We start from the raw sequence: 19837 nt of genomic DNA on the forward strand, positions 1-19837 counted from the left end.
CATTTTTTCAATCCATTTTCCTACCCATTTGAAATGCCCACTTTGAATGTCAGTTCATGGCTGATATCCCTTAAATGATCAGCAGCACTGAAGATCAATGTACAACCCCCACCCACCGAACGTATCAACGGATGTTACTGGAACCTGGAAGCAATGGCCCAGCCTGTTTAATTCCTGCTTGGACTCTTAGGACATCTGACCAGTTGGGGTCAGTGATGAGCCCTGTGGTCCCTTGCCATAACCAGGATTTAACCCATTGGTCGCATGGCTCACCCTTCACTCCAGTGCAGTCGTGCCTTGCCTTTCAGTATTTCCTTGAGATAATGTATGTTGTTTTCTTATATTTTAATATTTTTTTATTGTCCATCGTTCATCAGAAAACTGATCAAACATTATCCAGGAATATATTTCCCTAGCCCAGGAAAAACTGTTTCCCATTCCCTGGGTAATCTGCACTTTCCCTATGCGAGAGAACCATTATCCATTACTTGAAAAACCTTAACTTTTCCCTTTATCTGGCTAACATTTATTCTTTGAGGTAGAGATGCCTTTAAGAAATGTACCACAGTGCTACCACCTTGGTCCTTTTGGGTGAAAGAATGGCAACTGCTCCTTTTCAACGTTTATTTTTCAGATGCTCCAATGTACTGTAATATATATAATTAGAGTACAGATTTGACTGGGATTCTTCATCGTCAAACAGCAGGATTCGTCTCTTTCAGTTTATGAGTTATTTCTGACCAGCTGAGCTGACAACAAGCCACGATAGACTCAGCAATAGGAAGGCATCAGGTATGACTGACACCCGTTTCATTTTCCTTAGCTCAGATATCTAGAATCCTGCTGCATTTAGTCAGCTGCTGGTCAGAACCTAGAAACAAATTGAAAAATTAACACATTCACGATCAAAGCCCATGAAACCTGTTACATAATTAATGATGTTTCAATAATGAACACAGGTCGGCTCAAAACTAAATACGTTAGTCTAGGTGAGTGATTTATTTTAGTATTTTCTGGGACCCTACAAAATAAGCATTGAAAAGGAGCAGGCCTACATATTATTTACTATATTTTTTCACGCGCCTCCACAATTAGGTACTATATTTAATGATGCTTTTACTATGGTTTACTGTAAGTAAAACCTACATAAGCAAGTGCCATTTGGAAATCCAAGAACTTCAGGAAAGATTAACATTTTCATCTTGTGGATAAGTCTAAGACAGTTTAAAAAAGAAAAAAACTTTTTATATTTACAATAACCAGGTAAATGGAGTTTAAAAAGACCTTCAATCTATAAAAGTTTCTTGAACAAATGCAGCTGCTGAACTGCTTGCTGATTTCAGTCTGTGCAGAAACAGAAGCTATTGTTGCTTCATATCTAGTAACTTATCTGTTGCAGCCTTGTGTTATTTGTTGATGGAAGTCTTCTGTAACCCAAATCTCCTTGTGTATGGACTCCACTGACTTCTAGGTATGATTTGTGAAACTCAATCTAATTATTTCACATACAAACGACGTCCACATCGAGTGACAGGCTTCCTGATCTCACTTATTAAATCAGTCTGCCCTTGGATTATTTGCAAGGTTAGAAGTCAGTCGTGTGCAGTTCGCGGTAGATGCAATCAAAAATACAGTGCTGCTATATGTTCTTTCACTGTGTTTTTCAATCCAAACGTAACTGAAATTTACACAATAATAAAATATGTAATATTAAAGAGAATTGAAATGCCATTTCTATGTTTTTAAGTGTGATTACCTATGTACATGTTTTATTAGATACACAACAGCTTCCTTAAAAGTTTGAAATATCACAAAATACAACATAAGCAGCACTATCTCATACTAGCAGGGAAATGTCAGCCCAAATCCAGTGATTAGTGCAGATGGACTTAACCAAAGTATATTTAGCATCCATCTCCCCCTCTCAAACCCCCCCCCCCCCCCCCCCCCCCCGCCCCCCCCAGTGGATTCACCAGAGCCAGGTCAAAGAGCAGCATTTGAATATGATATGCAGTCTACTTGATCAAATACCATAAATAGTAAATAGACATCAGCTGTGGTGTTGAAAGCTCTGGAAAGTGTTCCCAAAGATCTTGGTCGTGGGCCTTTCTATTCACAACTACCCATATAGCAATGCTGACTGAAGTCCATGCGCAAGTGTTAGCATTTGGTTGTCTGCACTAATATGCAGCCCAAAGTGATGCTAAAGAGAAATACTATCCATTTGGAGTGGGGGGGGGGGGAGATGATTAATTAGTTTCCCTAATCAACAACTTATCTGGTTGCCAGGAGCCAAACTATGTCTGTTTTTGTAATATCTCATCCACCAATCAACTTTGATCTTTTTAAACATATTTATTACCACAGTATTGACCCTGATTCTTGTCATATTTTCTGAAAATGTAATTCTGTAACACAGTGGTCTTTATAAAACATGTGCCTGGTCCCCTGTTCTCTCCAGGTAATTTTTTTTTTTTTTTAGTTCTGGTATTGTATCAGAATGAATTGGCTTCTCATCCCATTAGATTGAATGGAGAAGCAAAGGGCTGTATGCAAACCGCAAACGTTTCAAAGACACTGTACCATTGAACTAAAGAGGAAGTGAGCTCCGTAGTTCAGCGGTAAGGACGTGTCTTATGATGATGTTAGTATTATTAACTCCTCAGGCGCTAGGAGGAGAGTCGGTACAAGATGATACCACAGAGCATCTATACAATATCTAGATTGCAGAAGAAATTTCTTCTTTTTAAATTTTTTTTTTTTTTTTGCAAGGTGCCTAGTGCCTGTATAATGTTCAGCATTTACATAACACCATTATTATTGTATGCAGATACTTGTATTGATCTCTGTTTAGGATGAAAATATTGATAGTTTAAATCGATCTGTCTACCACTAGTGAAGATAGTATCATCATGTGGTGGTACCTAAATGATGTAGTTACTAATGCATCCTTTCACACATTTCTAGGGAAGACCAACCACTGCTAATATTTTATTGTGAGGAGAAGCGGGCCTTAGAAAACATGTGTCTTTATATCTACTGTTGTTCTTGTACAGTTATTCTTTCTCTGGTCCTTTCAGGCTAAACACTTGAAATCAAGCAAAAAAAGAATACACTGCAGTACATAAATACAAAGCAGATGGGTGGTCAGCAACTGGAACCTGTAAGGTGCAATAGTGCACGCTGAATAGAACTTCAGGGTGTCCCAAAACATTTTGTTTTGAGTCAGGTCAGGATTTTCAGAAATGGAAAGGTAAAATTGTAGAACGTGACATTAAGATGTTAAGACAGAGTGCCTGGCTTAAGACATGTCCTGTAAAACATCTCTTCATTCCTGATCCTGTCCAATTTTTTTATGACATTGTTTTAAAAGCAGGGTGCACACAGTTGTGGTTTGACAATACCTGTTGCATGTTCAGTTTGGCTGACGGTTTTCCACAACTTTATCCCAGATAACCACACAGTGAGCTGCATTTAAGATGCAGAGCCCTATAAAGTTTAAACACGTTCATTAGGGTTTCTCAGCACATGGGAAAATATGGTGTTTATAGGATGTTTCTATAAAATGCTATTAGTATAACAAAATGAGAAAATTCACCATGTTTAGTTTGTGTTTTTGTTATTACTGTGTATTGTTCATAGCATCTGTCTGTTGCAAGTGGTTACAGAAGCTGTCCTGATCTCATGAAGAAAAAAAAAGGATTCAATGGGGAATGTAAGCTTGTGTCACTGCAGCATGGCTTTATTAAGACTTAAAAGAGACTGAATATATATATATATAGCGGGTGAGAAACTAACAATCATAATTAAGGAATCATGTTGGACACAAATTGAAGCCTTTGCATTGCTGCCATCCTTAGAACACCTCACAGGGAGGCACCATGAAACGCTCAGAGCTGCATAGATCTAATTTTTACACTGTTAGAATGGAAACGCTCACAGCTGCACGGATCTCATTTTTATACTGTTAGAATGGAGACACTCAGAGCTGCACAGATCTCATTTTTATTCTGTTAGAATGGTTGTCCTTGAGTAGCAGAACAAAAGGATAAAGTTTCTAGGATCAGGTTGACTTTCCATTTGGGCGCTGCTCGGACTACAGTATGAAGCCTTACAAGGCCAGTTGTGCACTGTGAAGTTGGTTTTATCTCCAGTGGATGGCTTGTGCTTTAGAGATTTTGTATTTATAGCTCATGTGGATAAAGAATGCCTGCCTGTCCAATTACCAGATCCATAGGTCCACTAATCCAATAAAGCAATAAGTTAGCAGGCACTCGCTCAGTCCTCTTATTCTCTGGCTGAGAGTCAGAGAGGCAACACAAGAAGGTAAGCACAAGAAGGTAAGGGCTGCTCTCTATTCTTTATTCAGAGCTTTTGTCCAGATCTGTGCTACTATAGCAATCGTTATTGGCAAGTGTGGGGAATATTTGTATTGTGTAATTTATTTTTTTATCATATATATATATATATATATATATATATATATATATATATATATATATATATATATTATTTGAGTAGCTTCTAATGTTCTTAATTCTGAAGGTTTTTTAGTGAAATACATTCTGTTGCTGTATTCTATTCATGATAATCATTGATGATACCGCATTTGCATTATTATTTAACTATTTGATACATGAAAATAGAAAACCAATTTAATTATTAGAATTCTTGGGTGAGAAGGGTCTATAGAAGAATTAATCTATAATCCTTCAACTTAAAATACATGTGTCATGATTAAGAGTTCAGATAAAGTTGACAGTAAGTTTACAGAACATTTGCATTTTTATTTATCTATATTTAAGAGAATTGCTCTAAAAATACAATGATAATGTGTAACATACTGTAGCTAGGTAATGCTTTTGATGTTATATGAAGAGTCTTGCAGTGATGTCTTTTTACATGAATGTCATTTTCACTTATTTCCCAACCATTGTGTAGTCGAGGTTAACTTACTTCTGTGAAGCTTAATATTGGCAAAATATTGTGTCACATCATGCCTGAGAGTGAGGAACTACACAGGTCTAGTTTAGAATCGTTCAGTATTAAGTCAACCTGAAGTTCAGTTGAAATTAATATTACAAAAATGCAGAACAATATGGTACTCTTGTAAATGTTGCAGTGGCACACTGGCTTGAACCAGGGAGTGAAGCTTAAAAAAACACACCAAAACTGATAGATTCACGTACACAATGACAGTAAAAACCATTGAGATGATAGCAACACTCAACACCCTGAACTAAAGAATAATCAGAAGTATGGATAACATCTCAAAGTAGTTCAATATTCAGGGTGCATTGGTCTTTTTTTTTTCTTTCTCATTGTGACAGTAGTCATAACCTGAGAAAAGGGTAAGAATATAGGAAGTTGCTTTTGTTACAAATGCTGCTGGCTACTTGATATGAACTACTTTATGGATTATATAGTCAGAGGTTTAGTTATAATAAAGCAGATGTATAGAGTGGTGTGACGAAAAAAACTTTTTCAATGACATTTATTGGGATTTGTGTTCTAGTTTACTTGCCATTGTTTATTATAAAACAATAAAAAATAAACTGACATCAAAAAAACGAATGTTATGTTACAGGTCAGGTATAAAAACAAGTACTGGTATATAATATTCATAAAAGAAGACAATGAACAGAACATTCAGAAAATATCAACACTCTATTAATTTTATATTTCTTTGAATTAGCGATTTTTGAGATCTATTTCAATATAATACCATATAGCAGATATATTTTTAAATGCATTGTATCAGAAAGCGAATATGTGGACTACACTGAAGGAAATAACCGAGTCTTACTTGCATTTAATCAACCCATTAAACCTTCTTTTATATCTTAACTCATTAAGAATGAACAGAAAACTCTCGCCTGTATCAATTCTCTGTTAAATGCCCTCCTGTGTGTTCCTCAGACTCGGGTTACTCCAGAATGTACATGGCATCGTCTAGTGGACCCGCTGGGAGGTGTCACAGATATCTTTATTATGATAAACACTGGGCTCCAGATACGTTTGGCACAGAGCCACATGTTTTATTGTTTTGGCTGGCATCTTTATAGTAGAGAAGCAAGCTCTCTCCGAGGGACACGGTGAAGCCTTTTCTAAAATTAGCTCTGGCTATCTCAGAAAATGTAATTCTGTTGAAGACCGTTTGTGAGAGTGTTGAGAGAGTGATGGGATAAGTAAGCACATTTGCAAATCAGAGATACTGAAAGTTTTAATAAGAAGAACAAAGTGCGAGATCAGGTGGCAGCTAGTGACCAAAAGAAATGGGAGGCAGAAAAAAGGCAGAGAGCTTGGAGACCCATTAAGCCCCCAGCAGGAGTAGAATCATATTATTGTATTCTGACTGACAACACTTTTCATATTATTATTATTATTATTATTATTATTATTATTATTATTATTATTATTATTATGTGTTTATTTAGCCTATTTATTTGACAGATGTCTTTATCCTAGGTGACTTACAGGTGTTACACGGCAGTACTGTATAGGGTTAAAATGCAAGATTCATTTTAAATACTTTATAGTTTACAGTAAGTGCAAATAATACTACTGTACTAAAATACAATATGAACTAGGATGCAACCAGTTAGGATTACAACAAGTTATATCTACAATGACATATTAGTAGTGCAATAGTGCAAGGATGGTGCATCAGCTGAGGATCCTGTGATGTGGTGCTGAGGTCAGGAAAGTCCAGTGCATAGGGGTAGATCAAGAGATCCACAAGTGCAGTCTAAACAGGCTTTACCCCAATTCTGCAGTTAAACACTTTTTCTCCACTAGCCAACAGAGAAAGAAAACCGTAGCCCATCATAGTTTATTCTAATAAACTTAACTATTACACACTGCCAGCGTATGTTTAAAAATGCACTGAATACAACATTATTATGTATTTCTTAGAAGACGCCCTTGTCCAGGGCGACTTACAGTGGTAAACAAAAATACATTTCAAGAATCACGGTACAAGTAATAATACAATTAAGAGCAAGATAAATACATTGACTTTGGTTCTAGCAAGTACAAGTATGACAAAATACAATTCAATAATGGAGCAGATAACAGTGTCAGTGATAGTTACATCAGGATATAATTAAATACAAAATACTACAGATTAAATAACACTTGTGACAGATTACTGTACTCTAAAGTACAGGATTAAATGCAGTAAAATAGAGGGCAGATAAGAGCAAGTAAAGCGCATTTAAGGAAGAGTGTCCATAGGGGAAAAAAAGAGGAGTTCTACAGGTGCTGTCTGAAGAGGTGAGTCTTGAGGAGGTGCCGGAAGGTGGTCAGGGACTGGGCAGTCCTGACATCTGTGGGAAGGTCATTCCACCACTGCGGGGCAAGGGTGGAGAAGGAGCGGGCTCTAGAGGCAGGGGAGCGTAGAGGAGGTAGAGCCAGTCTTCTAGTGCAGGCGGAGCGGAGAGGTCGAGTGGGGGTGTAGGGAAAGATGAGAGTCTGGAGGTAGCTGGGTGCAGTCTGGTCAATGCATCTGTAGGCTAGTACAAGAGTCTTGAACTGGATGCGAGCGGTGATCGGGAGCCAGTGGAGTGAGCGGAGCAGTGGAGTTGCGTGGGAGAAGCGAGGCAGAGAGAACACCAGGCGAGCAGCGGTATATAAAAGATTAAGACATAATTTATTTTGTGTACATCCAAAAAAACTTTTTTTCTTTTCTTTTTTGTACACTGTAGGTATACCTCCTTTCAATCCTATATATATACGACTAACAATTATAATACCTCAGCTAAATATGTTGATAAGAAATATGTATCATAAAAAGCTGACAAACTGCAAAATATGTCACCAAAGGAGTGTTTGTAAATCTATTGGGAATTTGTAGCAACCAATAGTGTATTTGACCCCTGTCTCTGGAAATAATTTAAAAAGCAATACGTTCAGACATCCATGTATTACACGTTGATAGTCAATAGTGGTAGACTATTTGCCATAAAAATAGACTAGACACCACTATAAAGAAAAAAATCAAACATTTAATAATGCGTGGTACTTTATTTGTGTACATATATTTTGAATTTTTTTGATGTTTGTGCACTATATTTCAAAACTTCATGGAACTATTTATAAATGAAAATAATCTCCAATATCATTTATATGTAACGGATTGACAACACAACCCCTTCTGAAACTGTACAATTCACAATTGTGTTCCTTTAATTCAAACAGCTGAATACAATTAAAATACTGAAAGGACTAGTTCACTACTAGTATCCACTTCAAACACACATGCAGCTTTGCATAGTCAATAGTTGTGTTTGGTGTATTGTAGAATAGGATGTTACTCCCTTTTATTTATTTAAACATGAATCTTCAAGGGCCCTGTATAAGAGCAGCTTTTAAACTTTCTTTATTAAAGGACGCGTCTTTCTTAACGAGGGTCCTGTACTGTACTGTAGCTCTTGAATGAATGTGTTTTCATAAATAACACTTTCTCTACACGGTGCAGCGCTGGTGAAACTAAAAAACACACTTTGTGCAGTGCATTCCATTTTGTTTTAATGCGAAGCAATCGGGCATTGTTTTGTTATTATCCCACCTTAGCTAAGGCATGCACAACATTTACATCTAATCTGACCCCCAAATGCGAATAGGCCCTTTCTTAAACCCAAAGCCCTCTGCCTGCCACTGATAGACTCAGGACATGATTTACTTCTGACAATATGAAGTAAGCATCACAGTCCTTTATACCTAATACAATAATAATAATAATAATAATAATAATAATAATAATAATAATAATAATAATAATAATAATAATAATAATAATCAGTTAGTCTCTGTATACTCTTATATACACGTTAACTCATATTTAGAGCTGAGTATAACAAGATATGTGTGACGGCCTAATTTAACCCATTTTCATAACTCCTCTTTCATAATAAGACATTTTAATGTAAACTGTTTTTGTTTATGCTAAACAGGAGGGTAAGCCAAAAAAATCAGACTAATCCAAATGATTGCTGACTGTAACCTGACTATTACTTATTTTTCAGGTTGTTGCATATTAAAACACTTTCAATTGAACATCTCCCGAGATTAAATTTAATTCACATTGGAGCATTTCAAATATGAAAACTCTTTTTATGAAAACTCTTTTTTTTAATGAATTTAACAAAGCATTGTCTGAACTGGCCTGTTTTTTGTTTTTTATTAATAACATAGCAATCCAATGATTAAAGCCTGTATCAATTATTACTGTTTTTAAACAAATAAGGATATTAATATATACTATGATATAAATATTTAACTAATACCAAATGCACTCTTTCAAAGAGCAGTGAAAATTAGATCGTTTTTTTAGTTTTTCTGACAAATCAGTCAGAGGATTTCTCCACAAGGACTGACAATTGACACTAGAATACTTGAACCTTAAGATCTACCAGCAAATGCATACTGTACATTGTTTGCATTTTAAATAGAAGTACTGCAGTTGATCTTTGTTCATTTCTGTTCAGTTAATATCAGGTCTTTGTACATTAAACCTACATTAATTTATCAATTTTACATACATCTAAACAACAACATTTAATTTTAATAAAATACGCAGGAATCAGTCCCAGTATTACTTAGACAATTGCTTACTTAAATAGTTTTGTATTTGCTTACTCTGCAAGAACCTGGTGCAACATCTTTTATAGAGATAGCGCAATTCCATCTTCTCATGATGTCAGGTTCACAACACCTTCATAAAGGCTGCATAAAGCTGAGCATAATCATTTGTCATTATTTGGTACAAAAAAATGAATGTACTTTAAATTGAGCATTTCAACATTGCATTGTGTGAATTGTACCTAGTCCCCCAATAACACTTATTTTTTTACTACAATTACAGATTTATTAAATATTATACTAGTAAAAAAATAATGGTATGTATGTTATTTTAGTTTTCAAAGTGATTGTGGATAATTATGAATCTATTGGTTTTATGCAGGATTATATACAGTATTATGCAGCCTAAGGTGTTACACAGTGTCCAGATCAAATAAAGCATTACCCTTTGCCAGATTGCAGAGTGATTCGTTAGTGTGTCTTTTCATTTTGAAGATGTATAATGGATAAACTTTCTTTTGCTACAATTTGTAGAAATCCAGTAAACAACACCACATTATTATAAAAGCAGCTCTCTGTAGTGGAACATGTGCAGCTTCTAAATGAGGTTATCCTGGCTGATGTATGAATGAATCCAGTGAAGTTGTGACATATTGGAGAAGTAGGACACAGACAGACCCTTGGAAAGGCAAATTAAGTATTTTGAAAAATAATAAATAACAAAAAATTAATAAACCCCTGGAATGGATGCTGCCTGCTGCCACCTCCAGTCAGCCTTAAAAGAGTGAGGTTTCCAGCTTTTGCTTCCATATATGGTAAAATGATAGAGAGGGGGTTTCAAGTGGCTAAGCACAGAAGAGCACTCACTGCTTCTGATAAAGATACTAGAGGTGCTGGCTTGTGCAAGGGGTAGAATTCCAGGGAGCAGCCATTGAATAATACATATATCTGCATCTTCAACTGTACACTCAACCAGACTGGTTCATGGATGTGGCAGCCAGTGCTTCTTTGAGAACACGTTACGCAGACTGCTGCTGATTTGTGAGTAGACAGTAATACAGCACTCAAGTCTCTTTTGTTTTAAAGTAACAGTTCTTTATTTACCACGATACCTGTTCAAATAATCTTAAACATGCTTTAACATAGTGGTTGTTTATCTATCTTGATTTGGAGACAAACAAATTGTAAATGCGTATGTATATTTGTGTCTTTGTTTCTGTGAGTGGTGATATTGTGTTGCAGTTGATGTTTGTACACACTGTAGTAAGGAAGGAATGTAAAGCACTGAGATGTGTAAAGACAAGATCAGCTACTAAAACAACATCTCCAGTGATACCGTGCTACCCAGCTAGTGTCCATAGGGCTGCTAAAGCCAAAAGTGTTGCATCAACTTCAATTTTAGGATTGAGACATTAAAAAAAAAAAAGATTTATACCTTTTATTTAACGTCATGCAATCAAAGAAAATACAGGAAGCTACAACAGCAGTACAGTATTTTGCGTTAAGTATATGTATAACTACAAAGCGGTATGTAATTTAATATGTTAACATAACATTATTCAGCAGGTTTCATTCGACTTTATGAAGCAAAATGAGTTAATTCTGTAGGGTGATGCAAAACCTTTGGCCAGAGCTGAATGAACACTGCCAAATCAAGAATGATGCCATGTGCATCCGGACTTTCAGGGTAAAAGCTAATGTGTGGGGGGGAGGGGATTACCTTACATTTTGTGCATATGCACTTAAAGAACATTACTTAATTGAGATAAACAGAACAGATAATACAAAAATAAATCTTTTGTAAAATTGAGTACATTTACTCAAAATTCACTTACATTTTGAAGATATACTTTTATATAAATCATTACAACTGAGATCTTGATTGAGAATTAATTAAATCAGTTAATAAATACAGTTCTGTTTATTTCTTTTTCTTTTACTTTCAACTTGTGCTGTAGCGTTCTATGTACGAGAAACTTCTGCACACAGGATGCTTGTGCTGGAATCAGGACAGATCCATCACCTAGTGGTTGATTTCATAGAAATCTGTACAGCCTTATTCTCTGAAAAATGTGTGTAAAACATTACAGGTAAAAAACAATGCACTTCCTTACTGGGATTATAAATATGTAATGATACGGTTTAATATTGATCTGTAAAGTAGCAATTCCCTTTTTGTTGCTCAGGTGAGAGAAGCTTCCCAGGTGTCAGGATGACCGAGCGGTATGACTGCCACTACTGCAAGGAGTCCCTGTTTGGGAAGAAGTACGTCCTTCGGGAGGAGAATCCGTACTGTGTCAAGTGCTATGAGAGCCTGTACTCCAATGCCTGTGAGGAATGCAAAAAACCCATCGGCTGCAACAGCAAAGTATGTCACACTGCTCCTGCCCTCTAGCAGTCAACCATGTGACCTATTGGTAGAATGCACTGATGGGACATTACAAAATCCATAACTTACTCAGTCTGCTGTAACCTTATTTAGTGTCATTTTTATTACTTTTAGTTATTTAGTATAGTATTTATTACTTAATGTTCTGCCCCACTTTCCTCTCTGCCATAACATTCACAAAGCCACCTAATAATAATCTACAAGTAAAAGTTATACATCATCATTCATTATTTAAAGTGGGGAATGATACATAACCCAAGTCATTGGTATGCATACTGTATCAGCTGGTGTGTAAGTGAGCACAGCTGGACCTGCCCTGTCAATGGCATGGGCTGTCAGATCGATTTTACTGCAGCTCAGTAAGCAGTCATGCAAGGCACATCTCAGTAGCTGTGAAAGACAAACCTTACCAAAGAGACATTGAATACAGTTCGACAGATAATTAAGGGGTTTCCTCTCTCCATCATCAGGACCTAGCTCAGCAGAGGATAGAAAGACATTTGTTGTAATATGGAGGACTTTTTCTTTCAGTAGTACAATATAAATATGTTGTGGTTTCCTGGTGTGAGTGGGGACCAAAATCAGGTTCTAGTTAGGGCTAAAAGTGTACAGTAAGTCACATACAATCAACAAGGCAATGCCTGTGTCTAAATGCCAGAAGCATCAGAAATACATTTAGACACAGGCATTGCATTGTTCGTCTTCGCCGCTCCCGAGTCAGCGCGGGAGTGGTAGTGGTGAGCTGAGCCTAAAAATAATTGGCTATTCTAAATTTGGAGAAAATGATAAATAAACAATTGGCAACTACTAAATTAAAAAAAAGAAGAAGAAATCCATTGTTTTCTGGTCATGGGGAGCTGCTACTACTTAACTTTCCAACAAAAACTCTGTATTTGTGTGCTGGCTGGGAACTTACCAATTAACAATTCAGAACTGTGGTTGTAATATCAATAAATCAATCAATCTTTATTTTATACAGTGCCTTTCATAGTGGACCACCATAAGAAAGCGCTTTACAAGATGCAGTAACAACAAGAAAATCCATACCACTTTAAATACAGAGAAATGCATAATACATGATATACAGGAAAAAAATATCATAATACATTGAATACAGAGGAAAGTGCATAATACATGTAATGTCTATAGTCTTTAGCTTTTAATTTACAAACATTAAATACAGCCCTAATGTGACAATGAAATTTACCAAATCACAGAGAAAATGTTTCAGACACAACAAGTTCAGGCTTGCATAAGAACTAAAGACGTGTTCAAATTTGTTGGTACCCCTCCACAAAAAACAAAGAATGCACAATTTGCTCTGAAATAACTTGAAACTGACCAAAGTAATTGGCATCCACCATTGTTTATTCCATATTTAATAGAAATCAGACTTTGCTTTTGATTTTATATTCAACATAATATTGTAAATAAGAAAACAAATGAAAATAGCATGGACAAAAATGATGGGACCGCTAACCTAATATTTTGTTGCACATCCTTTAGAGGCAATCACTGCAATCAAACATTTTCTGTAGCTCTCAATGAGACTTCTGCACCTGTTAACAGGTAGTTTGGCCCACTCTTCCTGAGCAAACTGCTCCAGCTGTCTCAGGTTTGATGGGTGCCTTCTCCAGACTGCAAGTTTCAGCTCTTTCCATAGATGTTCGATAGGATTCAGATCAGGACTCATAGAAGGCCACTTCAGAATAGTCTAATGTTTTGTTCTTATCCATTCTTGGGTGCTTTTAGCTGTGTGTTTTGGGTCATTATCCTGTTGGAGGACCCATGACCTGAGACTGAGACAGAGCTTTCTGACACTGGGCAGTACGTTTCGCTCCAGAATGCCTTGATAGTCTTGAGATTTCATTGTGCCCTGCACAGATTCAAGGCACCCTGTGCCAGGCGCAGCAAAGCAGCCCCAAAACATAACCAAGCCTCCTCCATGTTTCACTGTAGGTATGGTGTTCTTTTCTTTGAAAGCTTTATTTTTTCATCTGTGAACATAGAGCTGATGTGACTTGCCAAAAAGCTCCAGTTTTGACTCATCTGTCCAAAGGACATTCTCCCAGAAGGATTGTGGCTTGTCAATATGCATTTTAGCAAATTCCTTTTTTATGTTTTTCTTTCAAAAGTGGAGTCCTCCTGGGTCTTCTTCCATGGAGCCCACTTTCGTTCAAAAAGCGACGGATGGTGCGATCAGAAACTGACGTACCTTCACCTTGGAGTTCAGCTTGTATCTCTTTGGCAGTTATCCTTGGTTCTTTTTCTACCATTCGCACTATCCTTCTGTTCAATCTAGGTTCGATTTTCCTCTTGCGGCCGCGCCCAGGGAGGTTGGCTACAGTTCCATGGACCTTAAACTTCTTAATAATATTTGCAACTGTTGTCACAGGAACATCAAGCTGCTTGGAGATGGTCTTGTAGCCTTTACCTTTACCATGCTTGTCTATTATTTTCTTTCTGATCTCCTCAGACAACTCTCTCCTTTGCTTTCTCTGGTCCATGTTCAGTGTGGTGCACACAATGATACCAAACAGCACAGTGACTACTTTTCTCCATTTAAATAGGCTGAATGACTGATTACAAGATTGGAGACATGTGTGATACTAATTAAAGAAACTAATTAGTTTGAAATATCACTATAATCCAATTATTTATTATCTTTTCTAAGGGGTACCAACAAATGTGTCCAGGCCATTTTAGAATATCTTTGTAGAATAAGCAATAATTCATTTCTTTTCACAGCTTCTTTGCTTTATTCTATGACATACCAAAGGCATGCAAGTATACATGATAAAATAGCTTTTAATTTCATCACTTTTCAGGAGGAATGAAGCATTATTTCAATGAGCTGTAAGGGTACCAACAAATTTGAGCACGTCTGTAGCTGGGGTTGTGTGTATAAATTCGAAATAGAAGCCAGTTATATGGGTCTTATTAATGGATTTAGGAAATTTTCCATATTGCAAAATAACCTTTCTGCAGGGTAGTTGATTCATCATGATGGAATTTATGAAAGCTATTTCTATTCTGCTGCTCCAGCAACTAATCTCAATAATGTAGTATGTTTGGATGTTGAAAATTCAATTGCAACACATGTTGTTAATCATGCTTTTGGCATCCACACACCACTTTAGTGGAAATGTTGTTTGTAGCTCTGTTTATAAAAACCATACAGTGCTGCATTGACATTTCACATCTCCTGTGGGGCATTCATTTTAGAACTGAATACTATATAATTATTCAAACCTTGTGTGTGTCACCAGCTTCCTGTAACAAATACTTTAGGATTTGTTATGCTCAGTACTCATTCCAAATCTACCATTGAAGATCAAAATCCTTTTACTCCACAGAGCTGGGCTGGGACAGTGATCTCTGTGCCCATCCTTCCTTTGATTCTTTATTAGACCACCTGCCAAGATTCCCACAGTCCCAAGTCTTGTGTTTAATGTATTGTAGTACAATCTATATTACCCATAAAAATGTCTGATTCATGAACGAATAAAGAAGAAGAATTATTAAGTCATGTCCCCACTGGCTCCTATCTTGTGCACAAAGAAGATCCTACGCAAACAATTCCTGACTATAATGGTAAATTGCCAGTGGAAAACTATAAACAGCTAGCTTAGAGTAAATGTGTTTATCTTGATTCTTCTTCTAGATACTTCATTCCAAAACAGCTAAAACACTTTATATTGTTGCAACACGATTTACATTATCTTTATACAGTATGCATCACAGGGCTACCTTATCATTCTAAGAGTTTGCACCCGTCTTAGGTGTTTTGACCCTTACAAAGAATGCAAGACTGCACTCTTAAAATATACAAAATATATAGTTATAATTGTTAAAAAAATGTTTTATTGATTTTCACCATTATCAATCACTTATTAATGGAATGTTTTCCATAGATGTATAGAGACAACTGACTCTGCAGGTGAAGGAAAATGTATCAGCCTGTATATCTAGTAATAATACCTGATCCTACAAGTTTAAAGCCACAAGTATTTAACTGCAGCATGTTTTTGTTAGAAGAGTACTCACAAGGCACTGCTGTTCTGTTCCAGGACCTGTCCTACAAAGACCGCCACTGGCATGAAGACTGCTTCCATTGTTTCCAGTGCAAGCGCTCACTGGTAGACAAGCCATTCTCTGCCAAGGAGGAGCAGCTGCTGTGCACCGAGTGCTATTCCAATGAGTACTCCTCCAAATGCCATGAGTGCAAGAAGACTGTTATGCCAGGTCAGTCTTTATGTCAACTGGTGGCACTGAGGGTTGAGAGCTTGAGGATCATCCATCACTTCAAAAACACTCACTGACTCGAAGGAAACTCAAGTACACAAACATTGGGGCTGCTATAACATTTATCAGTGTAATGATGAAGGCACTGACTGAAATGTTGGTCTGCTTGACATACTTTCTAATGTTTTACATAAAGGACTAAGAATTGAATTAAATTGAATTCAATTGAATTGAATTCAATTGAGCCACAAAGCGCAATACTGTTACTGTTTTATGACTTTGTTTTTAAATGTGTCTTATATTAATAGTCGCCCAGGGTTATGTTGTTGTATTGTTATGTAGTTTTTCCATTTTGTTTGTGCTTTCCTTGGCTTCCTAAACAGGAAGGTGATCTTTTTCCAAACTGGATAGATTAGTTCACTGGAAACTTCCCCGGGCACAAGAGCTGAAATGAAGTGTGACATCTCTGATTGGACAATAACATTAATACTTGCTTACTGCCATTATTTACATGTTGAATAGATCATGCAAAACATAGACATTCTTTATTCTTCTTTCCAAAACAGGCACTCGTAAAATGGAGCATAAGGGCAACAGCTGGCATGAGACCTGCTTCATCTGCCAGCGTTGCCAACAGCCCATTGGAACCAAGAGCTTTATTCCCAAGGACAATCAGAACTACTGCGTGCCATGCTATGAGAAGCAGTTTGCCATGCAATGTGTGCAGTGCAAGAAGGTAGGTACCTAAAAATATTGTGGGCTGGGTTTTACATAACCCACATTGACTTTCTATGTTCTTTGTGTTGATATATATTTGTACATATACAAATACATTCAAGACCACTTCAAGTGGCAAATAGACTCTCTGTGATGACATTCACATGAGCAGGTGCCTAACCCAATGAGAAGTTTGTTAAGAGAAGCAGGAGAGAAAAGTGGCAGCTGACTTGTCGTGTGATTTTGAATTACGAAGCATGCGGTTTCAGATGGACGGAAGGGCAGTTGTGGCTACAATTCATCAACATATAAATGGAATTTTAGAAAATTCATAGTTTAAAAAAAATTCTACCAGTTTTAAAATGTAGTCCACAAACAGAAACGTGATTCTAAACAGTATGTTCACAAACAGAGCACCAGACATTTAATACAACATGAACAGTCGACCTGTTCGATTATTTTTTACCTAAACTATTCGACTCTGTCAAATCAGTAGCCATTCTACCCCTATAACATTTAGAGCTGAACTATAAAACCTTTTTTTTTTCAAGGATCTATTCAGAGCATAGTAATAGTAGCCTTGTCCTTCTTCCATGATGTTGCTCTTGATGTTAAAGTCTAACTGCTGTCCTTTCTGGCAGCCCATCACCACTGGAGGAGTGACTTACCGTGATCAGCCCTGGCACAAGGATTGCTTTCTCTGTACAGGATGCAAGAATCAGTTATCTGGACAACGCTTCACTTCTCGGGACGACTTCCCTTATTGCCTCAACTGCTTCTGTAACCTGTATGCAAAGAAATGTGCAGGATGCACTAATCCAATCAGTGGTATGTCCTGTTTTCATCCATTCTCCCATCAGCATTGTAAAAAAAAAAGTTATAAAATCAGTGAGTGAAGTGCACTTTACTGTAGCAGGGTGTTGAAATGAGTGATTGTAATATGTATTTGAAATGTTTACATAACTTTACTAGACTAGAGTTGTGCAGTACATTTTTGGGGATTGATACATCCTGTCTACTAGTATGAATTTACTGATACAAAACAAAAGCAGTACTGTAGTACCAGTAGTATCCCGCAGTGGATATTGCTAGTCTTATTTTCTGTTTTATTTACTGATAATGATCTAAATGAAATGGACTGCTAGGGCTTACAGTATTAGATAAGTGGATACATTAATAATTACTAATTTCAAAACGTCAAATTATTAAATACACATTGAAGGCATTCATTTTAAAATTGTACATTAAAAAAAAAAGCTAAAAAATATAGGCAGAATGTAAGGCTTTCAATGAATTATACTTTACAGGAAAATGGGAGATTGGTGTGTGTGTGTGTATATAGATAGATAGATAGATAGATAGATAGATAGATAGATAGATAGATAGATAGACAGATAGATAGAGTGGCAGCAATAGGGTTGGTAGGTGATGTAATCACACACAAAGACATAATCCCGATATAAGCTCCTTGCAAAGGAGTCGGCTCTTTTGTACAGCGGTATTGGCGCTATGCTTTAGTGCGAGAGGTCCCGGGTTCACGCCCGCCCTCCGCCTGTGTATGGATTGCCTAGCCCTGTGTGATGCACCTGCCTGCGGGAAACAAGATCGCTACTATATATATATATATATATATATATATATATATATATATATATATATATACATACACACACACCAATCTCCCATTATTGTGTACAAATGCAATGCAAGGAGTGTAGGCTGAAGATACAAACTTGCTATGAGAGATATGCGATGAAAGATCAAAATATGTGTTGCATTAATTGTAACTGTATATCACTGCATTCACAGGAATTGGAGGAAGCAAGTACATCTCCTTTGAAGAACGTCAGTGGCACAATGACTGCTTCAACTGCAAGAAATGTTCTGTTTCCTTGGTGGGGCGAGGCTTCCTTGCAGAGAGAGACGATGTCCTTTGCCCTGAATGTGGCAAGGATATCTAAAAACCACTAAAAACCATACTGTTACGAAAATGCCTATAATCAATTCTAATAATAATAAAACCTACTATACTTCTAATAACAAAGAAACTATTCGAGTGAATATAGCAAATTCCTAACTAAACTAACCTCTGAAGTTCAGATAGTACGGTAGAAGCAGTGTGCGGAGCTGATGCATGCACTAAAATGAGATTTCCTCTGAAGGTATTTTATGTGTTAGCATGTGCAAGTGTTTGATATGCAATATAAACAAAATTGGTACAAACAATATGCTACTTCCTTTTTGTAAGTGAACTGTAAATCTCAACCCAAAGAGCAAAGTATCTGTTTGTTATGTATTTTAAAAAGTGGTACACAGTTATGAAGAGTTTTATACTGATAACCAATATGAAAAAAAGCAGAGTGCCAATAGGTCTATAATATACTGCAGAGTCCTGCACTACAGTATACTACAGGAATCGATATTGTTTTGCATGGCAATACAATATATAATTATTTACATGGGAATTAATAGTTAGTGAATGGTATGTGTTATTGTGAAGGAAAAGTCTAACAAAAAAGAGGTTTTAGTTAAAGCCCCAAGAGTACATCAGTTTTTCATGTAATCATTTTTAGCAAAGTCACGGTGTTGCTTTTATTTTTAATGCACTGTTTTTTCAGTATTAATAAATATTTTAAAATTGCATTTCTGTGCCCTTCATGTTTTTATTCTATTATAGAATTATTATTATAGTCTATTATAGTCTATTTACCACATGAACAGGCTGGCTGGTGATGACGTTAGACCTGGACACAGTCAGTACTGCAGGGTATGAAACCACTGCCTGCACATTTTAATAATAAATACAAAGATTAAACAAAACAAAACATTTTACAAAAACAAACGGCACGTTGGCCAAAACAGCCAAAACACACACTGAACAAACACTAAAGACAACAAGTATCG

The 19837-nt window shown here is 36.5% G+C and overlaps 1 protein-coding gene across 4 annotated transcripts; it reads left to right on the plus strand.

The window, feature by feature from the left end:
• The first annotated feature begins 4203 nt into the window (after positions 1-4203).
• LOC117405473 (four and a half LIM domains protein 2) lies at positions 4204-19574 on the plus strand. 4 transcript variants are annotated; one of them, XM_034008557.3, is made up of 6 exons: positions 4204-4326; positions 11769-11950; positions 16042-16216; positions 16783-16952; positions 17575-17761; positions 18743-19574. In XM_034008557.3, exons 2-6 carry the CDS (start codon positions 11795-11797, stop codon positions 18892-18894), a joined length of 840 nt encoding a protein of 279 aa, XP_033864448.1. In that variant the 5' UTR covers positions 4204-4326; positions 11769-11794; the 3' UTR covers positions 18895-19574. The 4 variants fall into 4 exon arrangements, with proteins under 4 accessions (XP_033864448.1, XP_033864446.1, XP_033864447.1 ...); XM_034008555.3 differs by having other exon boundaries at positions 4215-4340; XM_034008556.3 differs by lacking the exon at positions 4204-4326 and adding an exon at positions 10461-10623.
• The last annotated feature ends 263 nt before the right edge of the window (positions 19575-19837 follow it).

The sequence above is a fragment of the Acipenser ruthenus genome, chromosome 9, assembly GCF_902713425.1.
Source record: "Acipenser ruthenus chromosome 9, fAciRut3.2 maternal haplotype, whole genome shotgun sequence".
NCBI classification, from domain to species: Eukaryota; Metazoa; Chordata; class Actinopteri; order Acipenseriformes; family Acipenseridae; genus Acipenser; species Acipenser ruthenus.